We start from the raw sequence: 24,386 nt of genomic DNA, 5'->3' as shown, positions 1-24,386 counted from the left end.
GAAATCAGACTGTCTTACAATCCAAATGTAATAGTTTAAGGGAATCCATTTTTGCTTACTTGAAAGTAGTTTTTGTTTCTTCATGGTGCTGAAAATAATAGCGTCTTAAAACAGATGATGCTTTAGATTCACAGCTCCTACCACCAACGGTCCAGCCTCTTTTTGTACCCTTCCATTGATGGGGACATTCACCTCTACAGATTTCACTGTAAACTTGCTCTTAATATTGAGCTGAAGTCTGTGAGCCTCAACTTTCTAGACATCTAACGGGGATGGTCTTGCTTCATATATTTACTTAAGGGGCCTTATAGATTTATTAAAAGGGAGGGAGGGGTATATGCTGGGAAGAAGGCAGTTTGACCCCTGGGGTAGGGAGGCACAGAGCAGGCTGCAGGAGAGGTGGGTCTGGTGGTGCGGGTCGGCCAGGCAGGCTTTGAGGTGGGAGGACGGGAATGAACTCACGTGGACACAAAGGACCGAGAACATGGCAGGGAAAGACTGCCAGTGCTACAGACAGATTATCTTTCCATCAGCATCAGCCAGAAGCACGGCCCACTGCAGGGGGCACCTCTTAGCAGAGAGAAGACAGGAGCAATTTGAGGATTCAGGCCTGGATGGAGGAAAGAGATGAGGACAGAGCAAGGCAGGCAGTGGAACCCATTTGCCCACGCTGCCTTTCGTGTGGGCTCTGGGAGGGCGGGAGGAGAGCAATGGCTATTGTAATAATAACCACAACGTAATCCTTCAATCCATTTCCATCCGCGGGCATGATCACCCCATTGATGAGGTGAGCTCACTGAGGTTTCCAGAATACCCTGGAGTCTTCTTCGTGGTATGTGGCTGTGGCAATCTGTTCTTTCAGAATAAACCCAGGGAACGCCCTGCTTGCTTCCAGGCCCCAGGAAGTGAAGCGTGTGGTGGGAGCCTTCGGAAGGAGGAAATTTGGCCCTTTCTGTAAACAGAACCAGGGCTGCTCAGGGGACTTCGTGGCCAATGGGTGACTCATTTGTTCCGGCAAAGGGTCTGGGGCCAGGAGGTGGCAGGAGCTGTGATGTGCTCATCCTCCCTCGCAGCGGCAGCCACTTTTGGATTTGGAGTGGGGAGGAGGGGGAGCAGAGGGCTGAGCCCCAGCCAGGTGCTTTTCATTTGGGGACATGTGTCTTGGATTTTCTGGGACAGTACTGATTTCTTATAATTTGATTATTTTCAATGAAGGCAATTTGTTAGACATCTGATTTTCAGTTTGGAAAATACAACCACTACACTTACAACTAATGAAGGGCAAAAGCCAGAGAGACGAGTCCGCCTGAGACTGTGGCCTGTACTCTACATGCATAGCAGTGGATCCTGCACGTCATGGGGCCCCAAGGAAGGTTTAGGACTTTATTTAGGACCTTAGAAGTATTTTATTAGGACAACTATTTTAGGAGGAGTGTGTTAGGACATCATAGCATCTTCCAGAAGTGGAAGGGGCACATCTCTGCAAACACAGCACGGGGCCTGTCAGTCCTGATGAAAAGAGACAGGCGTAGGCAGGCTGCTCCGAATCTCGGAGACGACGGAGAGGAGCAGGAAACTGGATGACACAGGCCTGAGGCTGCATGGGGCTCTCCTGAGTCCTCAAGAGAAGATGGAGAGATAAGAGGAGAAAATGGATTTCAGGTGTAGAGAGGGCACAGGTGAGGACCAGAAGGGTGGGGAGGGGTGAAGACAGTGTCACGGGGAAAGACGAGAGAAGTCACGTCAGCCTGAAGTCAGTGGGCCTGGAGTCTACAGGCAATAGGAAGGAAAGTCACAGAAGGGAAAGGCCCAAGAAAATGAAAATAACAGCTCTTCCCTGCCCACAACTCCAGCCCCCAAGTCAAGAATATTTGTTATTCTTCTGGGAAGTTGGTTTGTTTTTATCTTCCGAGAGAACCTAACTGTAGCTGACCAGGGTCCCTTTTGGCTTTGTCTAGGAAGGGTGAGAGCCAACTCTGTGGTCGGCCATGTGTGTCGAGCATCCAGGCTCTGGGAGCTCCTCTCGCTGTTTTAGCTCCCCCTGAGCTCCGTTTTACGGTCCCCCCTTGTTTTTCTTTCTCACCTCCTTCTAGTGCATGTTGCTTTGCTGTGCTTTGCGTATCCTTGTGAGTAGCTAGAAAGTCCTTCTGGAACAAGTGGAGTATAAATTTTAAAATAGAAAGAAGGCCCACAAGACAGAGGAAAACAGAGGCGGAAATATTAGAGAAAGCTACACTTGAAGGTGAAGAGACGAGGGAATTGCAAGGAAGTCTTGAAAGACCCAAATCATCCCAACTGGGAAAACGTGATTTAGCACAGAAATATGTGGTGCCAACAGCCTGAGATGTATGTGTGTTAGATGCATTAAAAAGGGAATACGCAGGGGCCGGCCCTGTGGCGCAGCGGTTAAGTTCGCACATTCCACTTCTCAGCGGCCCAGGGTTCGCTGGTTCGGATCCTGGGTGCAGACATGGCACAGCTTGGCAAAAGCCATGCTGTGGTAGGCATCCCATGGATAAAGTAGAGGAAGATGGGCACAGATGTTAGCTCAGGGCCAGACTTCCTCAGCAAAAAAGGGAGGATTGGCAGCAGATGCTAGCTCAGGGCTAATCTTCTTCAAAAAAAAAAAAAAAAGGGAATATGCAAATATGATTAGGAAAAGCCATAGGGCTGCATATGGTATACTGATTAGATAAAAGATTGCCTTTGGGGCTTTTAGACCTCAGAGTCGGGGAAAGAGAGTCCCACGGAAGAGGGATGCAGGATAGAAAATGAACGTGAAAGGCGTAGGAGAAATGCTGGATTCTTGTCTTAGTCGACACGCATGTACACGTCTCCTTTCTCTCCAACCAGAAAGAAAATGGGGAAAAGGACATAAAAGTGTAATGCTTTTGCCAAAAACGAGACAGTAACACCAGACAGGAATATTCACAGTATCTGGGGGAACGGGATAGGGCTGGAAGAAATTTTAGAGGGACTTTAAAAATGGTGAATAAGAATAGAGAACTGGAGACGCACATCAGATCCATTTGTCAATTGCCTGGCACATGCACTATGTACAGAAAGTTGAATAAATCAGTAGAACTGATAGTATCGAAGCATAAGGGAAAAGATTATGAAAAATAAAGTAAAATATAGTATTTTATGCCTGGATTAGGGTAAGTAGCTAAAATGAAGTTCTTGAAGGCCAAGGGGTTTGGCAGAGATCTGTAGAGTCTGTTCAAAGGGCAGTCTGAGGGTAAGAAATGCAAGACGTAAGATGGCTACTCAGAGAGAGGAGCCCAGATCCTCTTAGGAGGCGACAAAGTGGGGGTGACATGTTCAAGTAGGGTGTAAAATAAACCCCTCAAGGGAAGGGATAGACCCGAGGAGGCAAACTGATGGCCCAGGCTCGGGTCGTCTGGGGTCTGCGTGTCACGGTGGCATCTCAGAGGAAGGTGAAAGGAGCAATGCCAGCAGGTGAAGCTCTTTAACAGCGACACTTGCAAGAGAGAGATGGGAGGGTTAGAGACCCTAGGCCACCAGGTTGAAGGCCCGGGGCCAGGCCACCACTGGACTCTGGTGCAGGCGGAGAAGGACCAGCCGAGGCAGGATCCAGGGTGATGACAGAGCTGACTGCTGGTTAATTCCAGGCGTGTTACCAGATGTGCCAAAGATGGGATGGGCAAAGCTCATACCCTCCCTCCAATCCTTCTACTTCAGAACTCTATAAGCCTTCAATACTGAACAAATGACACGACACTTCCTGGCTAGATTGAAAACATAACGTGCAGGGACCCAGGGCAGGGACTGCTACAGCCGAATCTAAATGCAGCGCTGTTCTCTCCCATCTCAAAGACGTCCTTCCTCAGGACCACGGGTTGCCCTCCAGGTGGTTCTCCATTCCATTCCCTGTGGCCTCCCACTACACCTCCCCCTTCCGAGGGAGAAGGGTCTGAGCTTCCTCCATTGGCCTGGGCTCGCTCTTGTTGTGTAGGGTCTGAGCGATGGGCTCATGCAGGTGAGAGGAGCAGTCAGAGAGAAATGCCCAAGGACACCTCCAAGGAGCTGGACACAACAGACAACGTCCCCGTGACCTTCTGCGAACATCTTGTACCGCAGATCACTCTCTTTTCTTAAAAAAAAACAAAAAGCTTTCCTTCCTTATCTTCTTGATCCCCCTACCCTCTACCCTTCCTGGATTTCCTCGTTCCCCACTGGCTAGTCCTTAATCTTCCTCCCTGACTCCTCTCCCTCTGCCCCCCATAAATGAGGGGGAGCCTTCGGTGTTGTCTCTAATGGTCTCCTCTTCTCACCCATGGACTTAATCATATATATATACACACACATATATGTCTCCTCACACTACGCTTTTATTCCAGACCTCTCTGCTGAGGCACAATTGTTTGCCCCGAGATGATAGCTCAGAAAAACAGTTGACGTTTGAACACAGTAGCGGGCATTGTCCCAAGCATATCTGTGGGGAATGGACAGTTATTGCTCCCATTTTACAGGTGAAGACATTGAGGCACACGGAGCTGATGTAACTTGCCCGATGTCACAAGGCCAACAAGAGGTGAAGCGGGAGTGTGCACCCAGGCCATTGGCCTCAGACTCTGTGGGTTGAACCACCATACTGCCTGCCTCAGAGCCGTGGGAAATGCAGCACAGCCAAAACCAAAGTCTTTGCTTCCCCCTAAACCGGGGGAGGGAGACCCCAAGTGACAAGAAAGTGAGCCCAGGTGGCATCTTACTGAATGTGGGGTCTTAAGACTGTCATGAGCTGCCACCTTTAAGTGAAGTGAGCAATTCTGGAAAGCGGGCAAGGAGGGGCGTGGAGGCAGAATCTGTCACAGCAGCCCCAGGGGACCGGCTCCAGCGACTGCAGAGGGAGGAGGCAGTGCAGTGACAGACAACAAAAAAGAGCACAAGCCCATGACCTCTGGTCAAAGGCAACAATACCACAGGTGTGACAGTCACGGCCAGGCCAAGGCCCCTTTGACGTGTGCTCCGGAGGGGAGGAAAATGCACCAAGAGAGTGGGAAGCAAAATCAAACCAGGAGAAAAGAGACTAAACGGATGGGAGATTTGGAAGGCTGGGTGGGGAAAAGTGGGAGCTGATGCAGCAGTTTCTGAGCACTTACTGTGGGTCAGGCTCTGTGCCAAAGGATTTACAAGCACTGACTTATAAAATAAATGAAGCTGCATCACTCATCTTGGATGTGTTATTGATTGCCTTATTTGGCAGATGAAGAAAGTATTGTTAAGTGTATCCTACAGATGCAGAAACAGAGGCGGAGAGAGCGTACGTCTTTCAGGCAGAAGAGGCGGACCTGGAACTCAGACCCAGGCCAGAATTCCCTGTTTATACGTTTTACTGCCTCCAGTGAGGTCATCGAGGGCAGTGACTTGGTCTCATTTGTCTTGACAACTCTAGAACCCAGCGCAGTGCCTGGCACACAAGAAATGCCCTTTAAACAATGTAGCCACTCCACACAATCTGTGTTTGTTGAATGAATAAATAAATGACTGAATGTACAAACTAACAGACAATTCTCTGGCATGTTAGCTGTGGATGGGGGCCCTAGATAGGGTCTAGATTCCAGTACTGGGAACTTTCGAGGTCTTGTGGAAAGTTTGAATGGCGGCTCCTACATCCGCTCCAGGAGTGGAGAGATCATCCACCACGCAGAACCATGTCACAGTGTCATGTTTTTTATGCTTTGAAGTTGAGAGGTCAGGAAGGACCACGACCACGGCCAGTGTACGGGCGAGGGCTGGGAGGGGCGAGGTGGACAGATGGTAGGGGGGAGGGAGGGCTCTGCTCAAGAGAAAAAAAAATTGAAAACACAAAGGGACAACCTCAAAAAAGGACATTGAAGATACAGATGCAGCACTGAAGATCCGGAGAGAAAAATGGGAAAGTAGTGTAGGAAGACATGTCAAAGGGTCTAATGCTGATGTTGTCACGGAGACCTGGGCGAGCCTGCTTCCTACAGAGCTCAGACAAAGCAGAGCGGGGTGTGGCCTGTCTCATGGGGCAAGCGACTATGTGGGGCGGGGCCACGGCGTGGCTCTGGATCCCAGCGCCAGAGGGATGCTGATCTCTTCAGGACTGGCCCCGCAGGAGCCTTGGCCTCTGGCTTGCTGAGCCTAAGTACCTTTGGACCCAGCTGACCATAACTGGGGGCTATGGGGTTGGGGGAAGAAAATGAGAAGAGCGAGGGAGGGGAGCGGACAAGCTATAGTTACAATGAGGGAAGAACGCGTGGTGTCTTGTTAAAAGGCAGGAGAGGAGAAGAGCTCCAAGGACTGTGGCCTGGGGGTTGGGCTTTTTGGGAAAGCAGAAATGCTGGAGCTTTGAAATGTTCAGTGAGTCAGGGGGAGGAGTCACAAGGGCATCTCGGAGAAAAACAGGGTGAAACAGAAGACGCAGAAACAATGAAAACTGGAGAATGTTGAGTTTATAAGAAATTGATACGGGATGTTCAGCGGAAACTGTTGCTTTGGCCTTGGGGATAAGAGAACTGTAACACAGATAATATGTAAATATCATTTATAACTTGAAAAATCTGGAAGGCTCAGACGAGATCATCTTGCTGAGGGTGCTTTGACAAGTATGAAGGAAGCTATTTGCGGCTGAGGGGAAAGGCACAGGATGAGGAACCTGAAAACTAGAGTTGAGAGCCGGCTCTGCCCCGGGGGCAAGGATGAGCCACTGGTCCTCTCATTTGTCTCTGCGTCCTCAGCTGGGTGAGTGGCCGTGATGCCCTTTCCCATGACAGCCGTGAGGGGCTGCATTCGTTTCCCAGGACTGCCACAACCAAGCACAACCAGCCGGGAGGCTTGAAACAACGGAAAGCTATCCTCTCAGTTCTGGAGGCCAGAAGTCCAACATCCGGGTGTCAGCAGGGCCACGCTCCCTCCCAAGCCTCTAGGGGGGGTCCTTCTGTGCCTCTTTCAGCTTCTGGTGGCCCCAAGGGCCCTCAGCTTGTGGCTAGAGCACTCTAATCTCTGCTCTGTCCTCACATGGCTTTCTCGCCTGTGTCTGTGTGTCCCCTCCTCTTCCTATAAGGACACCAGTCATTGGATTTAGGGACCACACTAAATCCAGGATGATCTCATCTAGAGACCCTTACCTAACTACATCTGCAACACCCTACTTCCAAAGAAGGCCACATTCCCAAGTCCCAGCTGGACATGGGTTTATGGCGGACGCTGCTCAGTTCACCACAGGGTCCAAACAGGAACGAGGCACGAGCACCGAATATATTTAACATATTTTCCACATTCTTCTTCCTCTTGTCCCTAAAAGGCCACTCTCCTTATAAAGCCTCTTCATGAACCTTTAATGGTTGCCGTTGCCCACAGGATAAAATCCAGTCTCCCAGGCTGGCACCAGAGGCTCTGGCCACTTTTCCCGATCTCTGTTGCTGGTGTTTTCCCATCCTCCACACAACCTCCACCCTATGGTCCCAGCCGACTCACTCCCCCTTAACCTTTATGACCCAGTTGAAATCCCTTCCAGAAGCTTCCTCAAAGTCCCTGAAGGTAAATTCCTCCTGCTCTGAGCACCTTTGGCAGATACAGTTAATCAGCTCTTCAGACTCCCTTTGGTTAAGCCATCATTTCTCCCTTGTCTTGTTATTTGACTTTTTATGAATTTAAGCCTTTTCTTCTGCACCAGCCGGGCCTTAAAGCCTGGGAAAGCATCTTTTTCTAGTTTTCTTTTTTTCCTAGAATCTAGTTTTTGCCTGGCATAATCCAGGTCCTCTGTAACTGTTACTGAATTATGTATTTCCCACTGCACCAACTCTGTTCCCACCAAAATTTCCTCTTTCACCTCATGCACGGCTGCCTTTCCTGGTCACCTCAGTCCAAAGAGATACCATTCTCCTCGGAGTTCCTGGAACATCTAGCATATGCCACCCTGTTTGGGTCCATTGTGTATTCATGCAATGGTCATTCCTTCCCTCGCTCATTCACAAAGATTCATGAAGTCCTTACTCTGCTTGGCTGTGCTGGGCTCCCGGCTCCAGCCTGTAATGCTGTCTCATTCTCCCGTTCGGAGGGCACGCAAGCTTTCTCATCCTTCTTCCTTGTCTTCACAGGGCCTAACACACTTCTTCAAGTGTTACGCTCAATTTGACGGTTCTATTCAGATTGCTTTAGCTAATTCTTAAAGGACGATGCCGAATGAGGAACCAAAAGAGCTATGAACTTAAACGAGGCGCTCAAACCCCTCTGAGAAGCCACCACAGGAGAACCGAGTCCCAAGCTCTGTAGCCAAGGCCAGAAGGAGGGCTTTGGGAGGTGGCTGCCCAGCATCCTTTGCACTCACAGAGGGGAGAATGCAGAGGGTGGGGCTCTGCCTTCCGCAGTCACCGCCGTGATGACTGTGCTGTCCCACCATGGCCTCTGGACAGCCACCTGAGCAGTCTTTCAGAGACCAGAAGGAAGCTGAAATTTGTTATTGCAATCAGGACTTCCTGAGAATGTGGGCAAGGTTGTGAATTTGGGACAAGTGGGCAGTAGTACGGCTGAGGCAGGACCCTGCTGTGCAGTGCATGACGCTGTGCAATGAGTCAGGCTCGAAATGCAGACTGCGTTCCTCCCTCCAAGGCAGCGCAAAGGCCCATTGGCCTTTTCACCTGCACTAGACAGAAGGCAGGATCTACAGCCCCGTCCCCTATGTCAAGCAGGGTGTGTGGGATGACTAACAAGCGGCGTTGGTTCCAGGTGCTTCCCTGACCTGAGTATCTGAGATGCCCCGGGCAGGGGACAGCGCTGCCAGGGGCTCCCAGTGGACGGGAGTCACTCACCAGCATTGTTTTGAGGCTTCGTGTTTTTGATGTAGGCAGAGAACTTGGAGAAGATGTCGATGCCTGCCGTGTTGGACTCCCGATGTTTCGCAGCCAGTTTGGGGTACCTGGGATGGAATACACGATGTTCTAGGATCAGTGATAACATGGAGCTCCTTTAAGGGAGAGCCTACTCTCATCACCATGAGCAACACTCCTGTTTCTAGCTGGATCTACTAGTCTTTTTGGGTTTTTACACCCATCCTATAGGGAGGGTGGGTACTCTCAGCCCTAGTTCACTGATAGGGGAAGACAGAGGCCAGTGAGGTGAGGAGAGCTGCCTGGGGGACACAGTCTGTGGGCAGGGAACCAGAACACCATTCAGAGGGCCCAGGATGTGTCCTCTTCCTGGAACCACCCACAGTGATGCACCAGTGAAAAGTCTCTCCTCAAAATTCTCAACGAGCTTGCCTCTATATCAACAGGGTTCCTGACATTTCTGTAACCCACATGAAAATAACTATCCACGGCCAGGTCTGTGATCACAATCCCAGCTGCACAGAGCTAATTCTGGGAGCAAGGAGATGGCACCAAGGCCTTGAAACCATTTCTCGAAAGGAAGCGTATCTATGGTCCTCTTCTGAAGTAGCTTCGTACGCTTCTTATTTGTGTGCAGTAATATCATGTGGAAACTACCAGGCTCCCTCAGCAGGACGAGTGCTTCCAATTGTTTTATTTCCAGGCGTGGAGATAGATTTGCAAGGATCCAGCCCCTCTCGCTTGCACAGTCTTTCATTTTGAAGCCAGAAGAATATAAGGGACAGAATGGGGTTAGGACTATTTCTACTGCTTCTGAGACTGAATGAGGTAAACTTGCTTGTATGGGAATCCACTGCTTTGACCCCATGAGCACTAGCAAAATGAGCAATTCTAATTTTCAAAAAATATTATTTCACAAATATTTGATGTGTATGGCCAGAGAAGGGTGGGAGGAGATGGGGGACAATTGCTTGGTTATCATTATTATGAATTACGTGGATCTCTGTGATCTCTGGGTGAACAGCTGTGGACTGTGAGCTGTCAAGTTCCTTTACGTTTACAAAGCAAAAGACCTTTTTTTGTTTAATGTTTTAGACAATTTGAACCAGAAAACCTTTAAAAATTAGTTGTTGTTCCTTCGTTTTTCTGCTCCTCAACTGGCCCATTAGTTAGGACTGTCCACTCTTGGGCCGTGTTAGGTGGCTGTTTAATTTCAGATCCTGCCACTGGACGAGTCCTGAGAAGGTCACCGGGTCCAGACCTCTGCCGTCAGATAGACACGGAAGGCATTATCATCACCATTTTACAGGGAAAGCAGTTGAAAATCGGAGAGGTTAGATGACTATTTAAGGGCCTGTGGAAAATCAATAGTGCAGGCACCATGAGAACCTGGTTTCCCATCCCTGGAGCAAGGTTCTTCCTACTCATCACACCACTTCTCTGATCCTAGTGAAAGCTAAGCTGTATTGAGTGTCTACTATGTACCAGGCGCTGTTCTACCCCCTTTCCATGTAATCATCATTTACTCCTCACAATTCTATTGGTACTGTTCTTAGCCTCATTTCCCGCATGAGAAAAATGAGGCACAGAGAAGTTAAGCAATTTGTTTAAGGTCATGCAGCTGGGTGGCAGAGTCAGGATTCCAACCTAGGCAGTCTCACTTTGGAAACCAGCTGTCAGGTTCTATGTCCGGTGGCCTCTCCACTCTGCTATTTATTTACCCTCAAAGCCCCAGAGCCCTCGCTGGAGCTTGGCTGAGCAGCGTGGATGAACTCTCTCCATCCACCAGGAGGGGGCGCTCTGCACAGGTCCTGCAGACGGACGTCTGAGTGAATATACTGGGAGTTATCAAATTTGTCCTCTCTGACTGGGGGGGCACAAAGCAAGGTTTCCCACAAGATGCTAGGTAATCTGCCAAGACACGGGACTTTAAGATCATCCTTCCCTATTTTGGCCCTCTCACATAGAACACGGCATGCTCTTAAAATTGATTGCCTTACATTATTATTAATATATATCAAGTGCTCTTTGTTTTTGCTTGATAAGGTAATAATGTAAAGAAAGAAGGGCCTAGAAAATGCATTTTCATTTGGGATCGTTGGGGTTTTTTTGCTTTGTGCCATCATTTGATCAGACTTCTAGTAGTCTGACCACTTGTTCACGATCAGTGTAAGCCAAACGTGAGCAGGTGGTACCAAATCTAATCCAGACGACAAAGGGCCATGGGTCCAGGGAGACCACGGGAGTGCCATCCTGTTTTCCCAGCACTGTGATTCAATGAGACTTCACTATAGCATCATGTCCCATTTGAAGATTGTGCCTGTGGGAAGTCTGTCTTCCAACATTAATCTCACAGATTTCGGTAACTAGATTTGGGGAGGCTACTGTACAGGATGTTAAGTGCATTTATTTTAGCTCCATATTTACACTATACTTTAAAGATGCCAATGAGTGGGCTCCAGAGTATATTCTGTTTCTCCAAAAGGCTAGCAAAGAGTGTTTCATTCACAGAAGCATCTTTGAAATAAGATTGTGACGTGGTCTGGTGACAAGCAAAGAGATGGTGAATTTCTCTAACTCAGGGGCTAGCAAACTGCAGCCCGTGGGCCAAAGTCAGCCCAACATCTGTTTATGTACCTCCCACAAACCAAGAATAGTTTTTACATTTTTAAATGATTGAAAAAAATCAAATGAAGGATATTATCTTGTGATGTGTGAAAATGACAGGAAATTCAAATTTCAGTATTCATAAATAAAATTCTATTGGAACACAGCTAAGGCCATTCATTTACAAATTGTCTGAGGCTGCCGTCACTCTGCAGGAGCGGAGCTGTGACAGAGATGCTACGGCCCACAAAGCCAAAAACGCTTACTCTCTGGCTCTTGACGGAAAAGTTTGCACCCCTGCTCTAGCTACTGAGAATTTCTCTCCACTCTGTTTTTAAGATATTTCCTTTCAAATGCATTCACCTTAGGCATGCACTTAAGCTTCATTCTGGGAGGTAAAATGGTTGGCCTCTCATGAAAAAAAATTTTTGTGGGTGAATAGTAGCCAAAGAACAAAACAAAAAGATGATTGCAGATGGAAGTGCCCTCACTGGCTCTCACTGACTATCCAAAGGCCACTGAGCCCCTGAACCAAAAGACCTCATGCAACTGAAGCAACACGCAGTAAATACCTACCAGGGGCTGGGCCCTGTCCCTGGCATAGGAGATACACCGGAGTCAAAGAGTGACAGTCCTCTGGTCCACATGGAGTAACCTTTGCTGATTCCAGGGGCTCTCCTGGAGCTTGGATGTTGACCCTCCTTTTGCTCATGAGCTGAAAAGCGGAAGGACTTCCCCTCTGTCTCTGCTCCATCACTCCTGCTTCCTCGCCTCACCAACCCTCACTCAAGAAGTAGGTTCACGCTCCTGACTTTTCTGACCCTTGATTGTGTGCTCGCCTTGTCTTGTCTCTGCTACTTAAGCAAATGATCCTTGGAGGTGGGTGGGGTCTAGTTTATCCATTAAAAGACTTCCATTGGGATCTGTAGATTTAAGACCTAAACTCACCAATCATCTTTACAATTGCACCTGGGAGACAGTCACAAAAGAGGCACGGACCTCTCCAACTCTTCAAGCTGCCATTTAATGATCTCTTCTTACTCCACGTCAGGGACTAAGCAAAGTAGTACTACCTTCTAGGATAGTCCCTCGAGCTCAACATTATGGTCATCGCTTAGTAGACGTGAGAATTAAAATTGGAGAGGTTTTAAGTAATTTACCTGTATCAGAGACCACTCATGCTCACTAAAGATCCATGTGCTTCTCTACATTTCCCAGCGTCTCTCTGTCAGGTTGGGGTCATGTGACTGGATTCTGGCCAATAGGATGGGAGGAAAAGTGATGTCACCACACACAGACCTGCCCCTTAAAAATATACCATGTGATCCTTCTTCTCGCTCTTTCCCTGCTGAAGGAGTCTTAGAGGAAATGCATTCCAAAAGCTACAAGATAGAAGAGGACCACACTACCTGCTCAGACTTTCCGTGAGTGAGAAATAAACCCGTATTCTGGTAAGCTGCTGAGATTTTGTTCCTGATTCGTTACTGCAATGTAGTACGACCTAGTGGTACAGATAAGAACCCAACTCATTCTGACTCCAAAGCCCGTACTCTCAGCCACGACACCATCCTGTTACTGGTACTGAGGCTGTTTCTCCACCTCTCAGAGGGCTAGAAGAATGTTCTTGCCTTTTACTATTGTGAGATATAAACAGTTCTTAATATAATGAATTCAAAATGTCTTCCAATTCTCCCAGTGTTCTGAAACCTGTTAATACTCAATACTTGCTTGTTGGTTGACTGACTAAATGACATACCATGTAACTAGACCTCAACAGATTACCATCCTCCCAAATTTTTATCACAGCATCTATGAACCAGGATTATTTTAACCACCAGCTCTGGGAAAACACTTTGAAAAACTCGTGGAATCATAGAACTTCTGCTGAAAGGCGTCTTAGAGACTATGTAGTTTCACCCCCTCATTTTAAACATGAGGAAATAGGGAGGGTGTCAGAGGGAGAGAGCTTTGCCCAAGGTCACACAACAAACGCTGTTGACAAGTGGCCAGAGTTTGGTCTCCTGACACTCAGTTCTGGATCTTATTAACTCTGGCCATTCCTCGGAGATAAAGGTTAGGAGCAGCATGCCTCAACAGCGATCCCCATGATAATCCTGGCGCTTCCCGGGTGAGCACTAACTGGGTCAGTCCAAGGAAAGGGATGGTAGTTAGTCTCAGTTAGAAACTACTCGAGACTTCCTGGATTCCTCATTTTGACACCAAATGCTTTGTGAGATCAAATGTGAGTTTTCAAAAAATTGTTGGAGTGTTTGTATGTGGTTTTCTCCTTTAAGGGGGAAAAGGCTCCCACAATTTCTTGGCTCTCTGGCAGCTTTTACAAACAGCAGTGTGATGAGAAACACATGGCTGAGCTGCGCTCAGCAGTTATGGGGGGTTTGCTGCCCCCTAGAGAACCGGAAGGTCAGGCTGCCCTCCTCCAGGGGCCTCAGGACACAGGCCACCCAACTCCCAGCTCCTTGAGTCAGTGGGAAGCCAGTTGAGGTTACTAGCTTGTTGTGGGCAGAAAAGCAGGTGCCCTTTTATGGGTCTGAGGCACTGGCGTGGGACACATACCGGGAGTGGCATCTGCCCCAGTCTCACCCATACAAAGGCATCTAAGGGACACTCCTGGGGTCTCTGGAATGGTTGATGGTCTCGTCACTAGGGCCCCCACTTTGGTGGCCTCCGGAGTCATGCGTTTTCACAGTTTTGAGTTTCTGCTACCTGGGCGCAGTGGATCATTGCATCACTGATGTGGCAGGAATGCATACAACTGCAGTCCAGAAAAGGACCCAGACTGGAGGAAGCAGAGCTCAGGACAGGTAATGTGGGCAGCCAGGGAAAAGAGCAGACTGTGTCAGTGTCCAATTGCTTACTTCTATTTGGATCACGGACATGTTTAAGAATCTGATGAAACGATGAATCTGATGATGGCCCTCCTCTGGAAGAATGTACCTGTACACATGGGGCAGACAGTTTTGGGGGTCTCATGGACCCCTTTGGTCCCATTATGGATGTAGCTTGGACACCCTGAGTTAGAGAAACAGCCCAGGAAAGGCACAACTGGACTGGAGGCGAAGGGGGCCTGGCTAAGGAGGGTGTGAAGAATCAGAGAGCAGGAAGGGCTCTGGGGCCATCCTTCCACAGAGGAGGGAACTGAGGCCAAGGGCAGAGAAGGGACTGGTTCGAGGGGTCAGAGCACATCGGGAGCAGAACTAGCAGTGGACCTCAGGCCTCCAGGCTCAGCACAGCCCTGCACACCTCCGCCCACCAGCCTGGCAAAGGACCAGGTGGGCCACTCTACTCCTCACTGCTTGGATTTTCCATTCCCCAAGGGCCTTGATGGAAACAGTCACTCCTGAGTGCGGGAATTACCTTTAAAAGGGAAAATAACTTCACCACAGACTTTCTCCTCTGGGTCTCCCAGATGCAGTCTAATGTCTATTTAGATATTGAAAACAGCATATATTTTGTCCTGTGGGACTTCAAACCAGCACCAGCAATGAGGTTGAGTCCCAAGGGAGGGCCACGGAGCCTGAGCCCCCCCAGGGCCCTTCCAGCAAAGGGGCTGGCTGCTGTCCTGTTCAGAGCTGTGTGAGCCTTAACTGGGTGTTATGGGCGGTGCTGCCTGGATGATTTAATTAATGCATTTATTTAAAGTCTACACTCAGCTGCTTCCAACGAGCTTGAGGCGGCTTTCCGCTCTTAGTGTGAAAATAAACTCTCTCAATGTGGATGACAAAGAATCCTTTTTGGGAAGAATGTATAAACGTTCAGGGCTTAATCAGAGTACAACTGGGGGTTTTAATTTAACAGTGATTGGCTAGATGTGTGACCTTACGCAAGTTACTCAACGTCTCCATGACTCAGTTTCCCCAGCTGTAAAATGAGGATTATGACGGCACTGATCTCCGAGGGCACAAAGTAAGGGCGATATAAGAGCTGATAAATCAATAGAACTTTAAAGTAAATGCAAGATGGTGGTTTTTAGTAGTCAAGTTCCACTTGTTTTACCTACTATGTCGGGAACCCCAATTTCACTGTCCTTAGCTTAGCCTTCCCATCTGTCTGGCCTGGACTGTCACCAAGTGGCTCCTCCTAATTGATTTCTCTGCCTCCAGCTCTTCTCATCTTCCCCCACCCGCTGAAGAAAGCCTGAAAAGGGATTCTCCATCACCTTTGCTTAAAACTTTTCAGTGGCTTGTAATATTATTTTTCTAGAATTAAAAAAAATTCTTGTGATTGTGTAAATCCCTGATTACAATATAGTATAATGACCACGTCTGGCTTCCATAACCTTTAGAATTCACCTCTCTTCTCTCTGCTCCTGTTTTCCATGAGGAGCATCTTCTCTGCCAACAGGGACACACAGCCCTCTGGTCTCTCCGCTCCCTGTGCGTGTTTAGAGGAGGAGCTGCTCTCAGTGTTTTCGTGTCTAATTATGGGCTCGGACCAGACCTGGTCACATTCATGACTCTTACTCATCCTCGGTGTGGTTGTAAGTCATGGGGTCACCTCTCTCCTGGCTTCTTTTCAATTTGTCAGCCTTTCAGCTGTCATTCTGACATGAAGGAGGCTTTGCCCTCACTTGGGGGGTCTTTTAGGCAAAGCGAACTGGAGGGAGGAGGGCTTCTTTAGGTGGTCGGAGGGCGGTAACTTGCACAGCGCTCTGTTTGAGAGGGAGCAATGGCTCCACTTCATGGGGCATCTACTCTTTGGAGTTGCTCTCTGTGGAGCAGTTTGAAACTTGCGCTGGGCCCTTTGGAGGTGGGGAGGGGTGTCCAGACTCTCTGAAAAGAGGGTCCTCTGCTCCTGGGAAAACTTGCCTCCTCAAAATTAACACTGTGCTTTTCCAGTTCCCACAGGGACCCCTTCCTGTCATTAGCTCCCGAAATAAGCAGCTCATTACTTTTCAGGGGTCAAAGTCTCCTCCAGGAACTCCTCGATCTTATTGACGTCCGTCTTCACATCCCCGTTGAAGGTCAGGAAGGGCGGATGGGTGCCAGGGGCCAGGTTGTGCAGGTCTGCTGGCTTTCTGTGGAGACAGAGATTCAGAGATCCAGGGCACTTCCCATTAGGGGAAACCTGGGACTTACCGTAAATTAGACTCCCTGCGCTACCCAACAAGCCTGGCAGCAAAAACAGACATGATGTGGAGTGTAGGGCAGGGGAGGTTGGAGAAGATTCTGAAGGGATGCCGTGTGACACGGAAGTCTGTCTGGTGGAAGTCAGTGAGAGAGGAGCAAGTCAAGATGAAGGAGTTGAGTACTATTGAAAAAGTAGAAAGTAATCAGAGTTGACTGTCTAAATCAAGACCCAGGGCAGAGGTTGGGCTTTGATTTCAAAAGTGCCTTCACCAATGAGCGTAACAAAAATACACTATCAGAATTGCAAACTTTAAAGATGAGTGAATTCAGTCACGCTTTTATACTAAGAAATATCTTCTGTGTTGTTAAGGGTCTGCATAAGAGGAAGGAAAGTGACCTTGTGTTTGAGCTGGGGCCCTCTTCATGCCCAAGGGTGCTTCCACCAGTGGGTCAGAATGCAAGAGCAGGATGGAGCTACGTGAGGGGAAGAAGGGTTGGCAGATGGAGGGCACGGGGAGGGAGAAGCTTACACTGAAAAGAGAGTAAGGAAGAGGAGGAATAATGATGGCGACATCCGCAGGCAGGGCTGGAACCTCAGAGTCACCCCGAATGCTTTCTCTGAGAAGGCAACACTTCCTGTGGGAGTCAGGAGTGGAAAACATTAGGTGGAGGAACTGAGAAAAAAGTAAACAATGGGAGAAGAGGAGTCTGTAATGAAACAAATTCCTGGCGTGATCAGTTTGGGAGGGGAAGAGAAGAATTTCAATTACGTGCTACTCCCATAGCCTGCCCCAAACACACACACTCTCCAGCTGCCTTCTGTGGCACTTGGAACTCCTTAGATGATTGAGACCAAAAGTATTTTTTTTTAAAGATTGGCACCTGAGCTAACAACTGTTGCCAATCTTTTTTTTTTTTTTCTTTTCCTCGTTCTTTTCCCCAAAGCCCCGCAGTACATAGTTCTATATTCTAGTTGTGTGTGCCTCTGGCTGTGCCATGTGGGATGCCGCCTCAGCATGGCCTGATGAACAGTGCCATGTCCGTGGCCAGGATCTGAACCGACGAAACTCTGGGCTGCTAAAGCAGAGCGGGCGAACCACTCGTCCACGGCCTCCAAAAGTATTCTTTAAAATCTCATCAACTTAAACCGTTTGTTCACTTTGTGTGCATCCCTCATTTCAGACAAGGAGAGGACATTCTTTACCTTCTCCCCCTGTTTTTTTTAGCTGACACAGGGCAGCAAAGCCTCGGTTCTCAGCTGGGAGGGGAAAGCTACATTGATTTTATTTTTCAGCAATTACTTCTATGTGGCTTAAAGATTCGGAAACGAGGTGCTTTTCTGTGACTTAAGAGAAGAAAGGCCTCTGGAGTGTGGCCCCCTGGGGAAATAGTGCGTATGGCTGCTGAAGCTCAGCGAGCGGGACGTTGGCCGTGGGATACTGGTCAGTGAGGCCCTCACTCTTGGCTGACCCTTGGCACCATTTATGGTTGAAATTACATACTTAGCATTTAATTACATATAGCCAAGTCTATCTTATGGATTACTTCATGCACATCAGTCCTCTTTCCCAGACCGGACTGCCAGCTCCGCAAGGGGAAGGATGATGCTCAGAATATCCCATGTGTGTGAGGTTCTTGCCCTGAGCCAGTTGCACTACTGAATGCAAATACTTTACAGGGCCTGCCCCACTGAATCCTCACGAGAACCCTACAGACGAGGCACTACTTTCATGTCCTCTGTGCAGATCAGGAAACTGAGGCTCAGAAAAGTAAAGTAACTTGTTCAAGGACACTCAGCCGAGGAACGGTGGTGCCAGGACAAGAAATCCATTTTCTTAGAAATCGCTAAACTTCATTGCATCATACGTTAAAAAAATCTTTACCTCTTTATTATATATGTAATATACATGTTATATTTTTTTATAAAATATGTATATTTTATTAAACATATATATTATATTTTTTCTTTTATTTTCAGTAAGAAAGCTTCCTTATCCCTAAAACTGGAGTTGTGAGATTTGCCTGGCTCACCTCAAAGGGTGTTGGCAGGATCAATGCGATAACAGATATGAAAGAGCAACATAAGTGTCTAAGGAATGCTGGCTTGGCTCCCTCTCCCATTCTGATCTCCAACCAAACACACAGCCCCACTTTCACAGATGATAATCCAAAGGCCTCCTCTTCTCCACTGAAGGAAGCTATTCCTTCAAACCGTAAGAAAGTCCGCTCTCTTGAGCTGTCACAGACGATGATTGCCTGGCGGGTGCCTGTTGCTGTATTTGACAGATATTAGCTGGGGGCCTGAATGAGTTCGCAGCCAAGGCGGACACAAAGAAAGTTAAAACATGATCCCAGCCTGTCCTTGAGGGATTTAAGTCTCAGCTGAAAGACAAAACAAACTCTATAACTAATGCGTTCTGAAGAGCATGGTACTTGAACCCAGGGGACTGGATTTTAGTAGTTGGGCACTTTGGGCGAGTCATTTAAATGTGTCTGTCTTGGTTTCCTTGAGTAAAATGAAGAATTAAGACCTCCTTCACAGGGTTATACGTTATGTGATGTTTTACAGGAAAGCCCTCACTTGTTGCAAAGTGTTGCGACTGTAGCCACTATAACCTGGTGAAATGCTAAATGATGATACAAGGCAACATGGACAGCAGGTGCCGGGTGAGTTCGGAGGGAAGCTGGAGTGATGTGATGCTCCTGAGAGTGGTCAGGGGGAAGGGATGCTTCCCGGGGAGGGGGGCTGAGCTGTACCTGGGAGCTGCACCCTTCAGGAAGGCGGGGAGAGCCTCTGTGAGACAGAAGAAGCATCTTAGCCCAGGGGTGGGTAGGTCATGGTGAGAAGTGCTGGGAGATAATGTTGGGAGGAACCAGGGAAAAGACAAAGTGTCAAAGCATCGAAGGAGGGCTTCAGACGTCTTTACTCCATGGGCACAGGGAGGGGTGAGAAGGTTTGCTGAGTACGGGGAGCCACAAGATTATTTTAGGAAGAATAACCTTCCCGTAATATTAAAGATGGATCAGAGAGAAAGAGAGAGGGACCTGGAAGGATGAAGACCAGTTTGAAGAACAAAGCAACAGCCTGAGTGGCAGCAGTGCAACCTGATCCAGGTGTGGCCTTCGAGAATGGACAAGAGAGCTCGCAGTGGGAGAGTGCCCTGGACTTGGCGACTGACTGACAATGGAGGTGGCAAGAGAAGGGAGCCGGAAACACTTCAGTGCCTAGAAAGTGGAAGAACAAAGGGATTCAGGAGGGGAGCCCAAATCAGAGGAAAAACCACAGATACAGTTTTCAACATAGACCATTTAAAGTGATCATAGAAAATGCAAGTGGAAGTATCTAGAAGATAGCAGGTTCTGGGTATAGAGAAATTTACATGAAGGTGACAGGGAGAATAGACTAAGCTCACCAGGGAAGAAGGTAGAGGCAGATGATAAACACTCAGAACGTGAGCCTCGAGCTAGTCCTCACTTAAAGGAAGGCGGGAGAGAGAGAGAATGCAGGGCCAAGAGTGGGGCTCCTGACATGAAGGAGGCCTGGAGTTTTTATCGGCACTGTGGCTGCACTGTACTCTCCATGCCGGCCGATAGTCCAGAGCTCTCGCCCTGAGGAATTCCAAAGACAGAACGAAGCAGAAGTGGTCTGGATCCCAACTCCGTGGAAATTCACTCTCCCACCTGAAGTCCCGCTCGGGTCCCACAGGATGAAGGGACTAGTACTACCAGGATGTTACCAGTACTACACTAGTGCTACCAGGATGGCAAACTCCTGGATTTGTAGACATCCCTGCCCCTCTCTGTACCAGGCACTCTTAGTTGCAGATCCACTGTCCACTCCCCCTTCTTCCTTGAAAACTGAACCTCGCCTCGCAGGACAGCGACACACTCAGGCCCAAGTGAGGCACTTGCTTCTGCGGCCTCCCTTGTAACCAGGGGTCTGGCCGGTGAGGTGTGAGCAGGAGGCTGCCGGGAGCCACAGGGAGACTTTCTCCCCTTCTCATGGAAGGTTCTCTGTTTCTGCAGCTATACACATTCCTCATTAATACGCCATCCTTTACCTTTTCAGATCCACGGTGGTGACATTGAACACGACTCCTTTCAGCCAGAGGATCATAAAGAGTCGCTGAGAGAAGGGACAGTTGCCGATGCTCTCCCCATCGATTCCAGCCTAGAAGGAAGAGACCCAGAGTCCTGAGTTGGCATGTGCATATTAGCGAGAAGGAAAAAGGGATTACAACACCGAAACATGAGTCTGAGGAGAACCGACTAAATCCCGTCCCAGCCTAACTTCCAAGGGCAGTTGCCCTATTCATCGTTGTCTTCCTAATGTCTCTGCAGCGCAATGCCTGGCACAGAGCGAGAGGCAAATGCATGCTGGACCAAATCTGAGTTTCCAGCATGGCAGTTATGTAGAGTCATAACATTCTGAACCACAGAACCCCAGCATCTCAGGGTAAAAAGAGACCTTCACCATCACAGAGTCTAACACAAATGGTGTTGAACCACCAACTTCTACGCCCCCAAGTAATCATCTAGTCTATGCATGAGTGTCTCCACTCACCCGTAATTTATATCTTTCAAAGCAGCCCATTCTGCGGATAGTGCTAACAATTAGAAATGCTTTTCTTTGGCTGGGCCTAGCCAAAATATGTTCCTCTGTAGTTTACCCTCTTCCACCCTTTGGTCCTTGCTCCATGAGGATGTCATGAGTACAAATCCTCAGACCTTGATCGCATCTCCCTGTATCTAGACTAGTCAGCAGGCTCAAGATATAATCAATACCTCACTTAGTTCTGATGAGTACTTGACCTTCAATGTCAATAAACCCTTCATTTGTTAAATTATCCTTTTACTCAACAAATACATACTGACTATCAATTATGTGCAGGGCGCTGGAGAAAATTACACAGGAGAGTGAAAAGTGCATTCACTCCGGGAGGTTATGGCCTTCTGTGGGGTGGCCTGGGGCTGAGACAGGAACACAGACGGCACAAGAGCAGAGAGCGATTGAGTGCTGCGTATATACTGCTGCTAAGCCCCCTCCCCTTCTCAGGACTCTCCCCAGCACAGTCTGTTGGTATTTTTTATTGTCTGAAAGGTCAGGCTGCCTGTACTTCTGAGTGGGCTGCAGGCATGAATTCTATAAAGAATTCATTCTCAGCAAACACACGAACAACAGAAAGGATGAGGAACTGATCTCTGCATAATTTATCTCCACTGAGGGGTCTACCGGCCCCGACGTGGTGCTTAGAGGGAGAAATCACCCCTCACTCTAGTTTGCTGTTGGTGCCCCTGAAAATTGAGCTCTCCTGTCGGGTAGCCTGAGCACCAGGCTCCAGGGACCAGGAGGCTGCGAGGGAAGGGCCCCAGGCTTACTTGCAAAGCTGCAAATATTCCAACCAACCTCCTGGAAGGGGGACTTGCTAAGATTTTTTTTTTAAGAGACAGAGAAAAATACACCCAAAGCTCAACACATTATTTTCCCCCTCGGGGTTTGTTTTGCTGTGGCGTTCGGTGGAGAGGCAGCGGGCCCTTCTTTCACACACGAGAGCCCAGCTGTGCGCTTATTTCCACCTTGCAATTCACTCCTAGCAGAGGCTCAGGTTTATCATGGAAAACTGGTGCCTTCGACGGTGCTGGTTGTAGGTAATTGCTATGAAATTACAGTTCTTTTACTTCTCTCTTAGCTACACCGGGAAACCCATCCCTACCCAGGTCTCACTTTTTCTCAGTGTTGGAAACAGAAGCACCCCTGAGTAGCTGTGACGCCGTGGGCCCCATTACATAAATCTGAAAGGTGGGAGGGCTCTGTGTGGGTGCCACCCCTGCCCACAGAGCTGAAGTTATTGATAAAGCCACACTCAGCCAGGCAACTATTAATTTAATAATAGATTGGTGCTGACTTGAGACTGCGATGTCAGTTCCCCACGACCGTCCCCAAAAGGGCTCACTTCACAGGTACCTGGTTCTTGGTCCTTTAAAGACATCTTGATGAAGGACTTTTGCCCAGGGCCAGTTATAACGTAAGTGACAAGCGGAGAATTAAAAAAAAACACAAGCAAAATCAAAAGCCACATCCACACACCATCATCTGTTTTCCTCTAGTGGTGGTGGCTGCGGGGGTAGTGGATAAGGGAACTGAAGGAGGAATTGGTAAAATATTGGAATTCTTATTAGTTAGATAAAAAAATCAAACAGCGACGTTAACGATAACTAACACCTATATTGTCAGGCGTTGTTCTAAGTGCTTCACATAAACTATTAACTCATATATTCCTCAGTGAAACCTGTGTAGTGGGATCTTATCACCCTTTTACAGATATGGAAACTGAGGCACAGAGAGGGAAAATACCTGGTTAAGGATCCCAGGACTGAACTCAGGCAATCTGGCTCCAGATCCAGAGCTCTTAACTGCCATGCCCGGCGTCCCACCTGAGGACCCAGATTGGGAACTCGTTCACACGAGGTCACAGAGCTGGCAGGTGCTCGTGCTGGAATTGTCTGCATTCCTCCCACTTGTGAGTCCATGAGCACACCGCGATGCCGGAGGCCTAGAGAGGGCGCCTTTCATAGCTCCCACATTTCCACTATTGTCGTATATTATGACTCTAGGCCTAGTAAACAAAAGCTGCCGAAGGACCGATTCAAATAACATATGAGGATCTGTCATTCATCTTCACTGTCCCTGCATCCTTCTTTCAGCTTCCTCTCTTCTTTTCTTGTGGTAAGAACACTAAACATGAACTCTACCTTGTTAGAACTTTTTAAGCGTACAATACATTCTTGTTGACTGTAGGTACAATTTTGTACAGCAGATCTCTAAAACTTACTTATCCTGCCTCCCTGAAACTTATTCCTCATTTCCCCTGCCCCCTGCCCTTGGCAACCACCATTCCACTCTTTGATTCTATGACTTTGACTATTTCTGCTACCACATGTAAGTGAAAGCATGCAGTATTTGTCTTTCTGTGATTGACTGAATTCGCTTAACATAACATCCTCGAGGTCCTTCCATGTTGTCGCATATTTTAGACTTTCCTTCTCTGTAAAGGCTGAATAGTGTTCCATTGTGTGTATACACCACAGTTTCTTTATTCAATCATCTATCGTTGGACATTTAGGCTGTTTCCATGTCTTAGCTATTGTGAATATTGCTACAGTGAACAAAGGAGTGCAAATATCTCTTTGAGATCCTGATTTCAATTATTTTGAATAAATACCTATAAGTAGGATTGATGAATCTTACAGTACTTCTATTTTTAATTTTTTGAGGAATCTCCATACTGTTTTTCATAGCGGCTGCACCATTTTGTATTTTCATCAACAGTGTACAAGGGTTCCAATTGCTCCACATCTTTGCCAAAACTTGTCATTTGTTTCTTCCATAATAGCTGTCCTGACAGGTGTGATGTGAGATCTCATTGTGGTTTTGATTTGCATTTCCCTGATGATTAGTGACATGGAGAATTTTTTTCATATACCTGTTGAGCACTGTATGTCTTTTTTGGAGAAATGTCTATTCAAGTCTTTAGCCCATTTTTTAATTGGGCTATTAGTGTTTTTACTATTGACTTATTCAGCTTCCTTTTTTCCTCCTTCACAACTCACCAGTCCTGTGGCCCACATAAACCATTTGTTAAACTCATGGGTTAAACGTGGTGAGCTTGTGACAATCACTTGAAACATCAACCAAGAAGAACTAGGTGAGGCTCAATGGGACCCCAGGCCCTGAAAAGTATGATGGAAAATTCTAGATGGCCTTTGGTTCAAAGGGATTCCAAGAAATGGAGTCTGTGGATAGGCACAAAAGTGGTGGACTAGGTTGAATAATGTCCCCCTAAAATTCATGTCCACCTGGAACCTGTGAGCG

General features: G+C 47.9%; 1 protein-coding gene across 1 annotated transcript in view; it reads right to left on the bottom strand.

The window, feature by feature from the left end:
* The window catches only part of CLIC5 (chloride intracellular channel 5), a 100,036-nt gene that overhangs the window by 27,025 nt on the left and 48,625 nt on the right, over window positions 1–24,386 (bottom strand). The window contains exons 2-4 of the mRNA XM_046641114.1: window positions 20,575–20,684; window positions 16,336–16,461; window positions 8,802–8,908 (exon numbers count right to left, since the gene is read on the bottom strand). Coding sequence (XP_046497070.1) covers window positions 8,802–8,908; window positions 16,336–16,461; window positions 20,575–20,684 — 343 coding nt within the window. The remainder of the gene's footprint in view (window positions 1–8,801; window positions 8,909–16,335; window positions 16,462–20,574; window positions 20,685–24,386) is intronic.

Source organism: Equus quagga, chromosome 15, assembly GCF_021613505.1.
Source record: "Equus quagga isolate Etosha38 chromosome 15, UCLA_HA_Equagga_1.0, whole genome shotgun sequence".
Taxonomy (NCBI): domain Eukaryota; kingdom Metazoa; phylum Chordata; class Mammalia; order Perissodactyla; family Equidae; genus Equus; species Equus quagga.
This window is presented reverse-complemented; position numbering and strand designations above follow the sequence as displayed.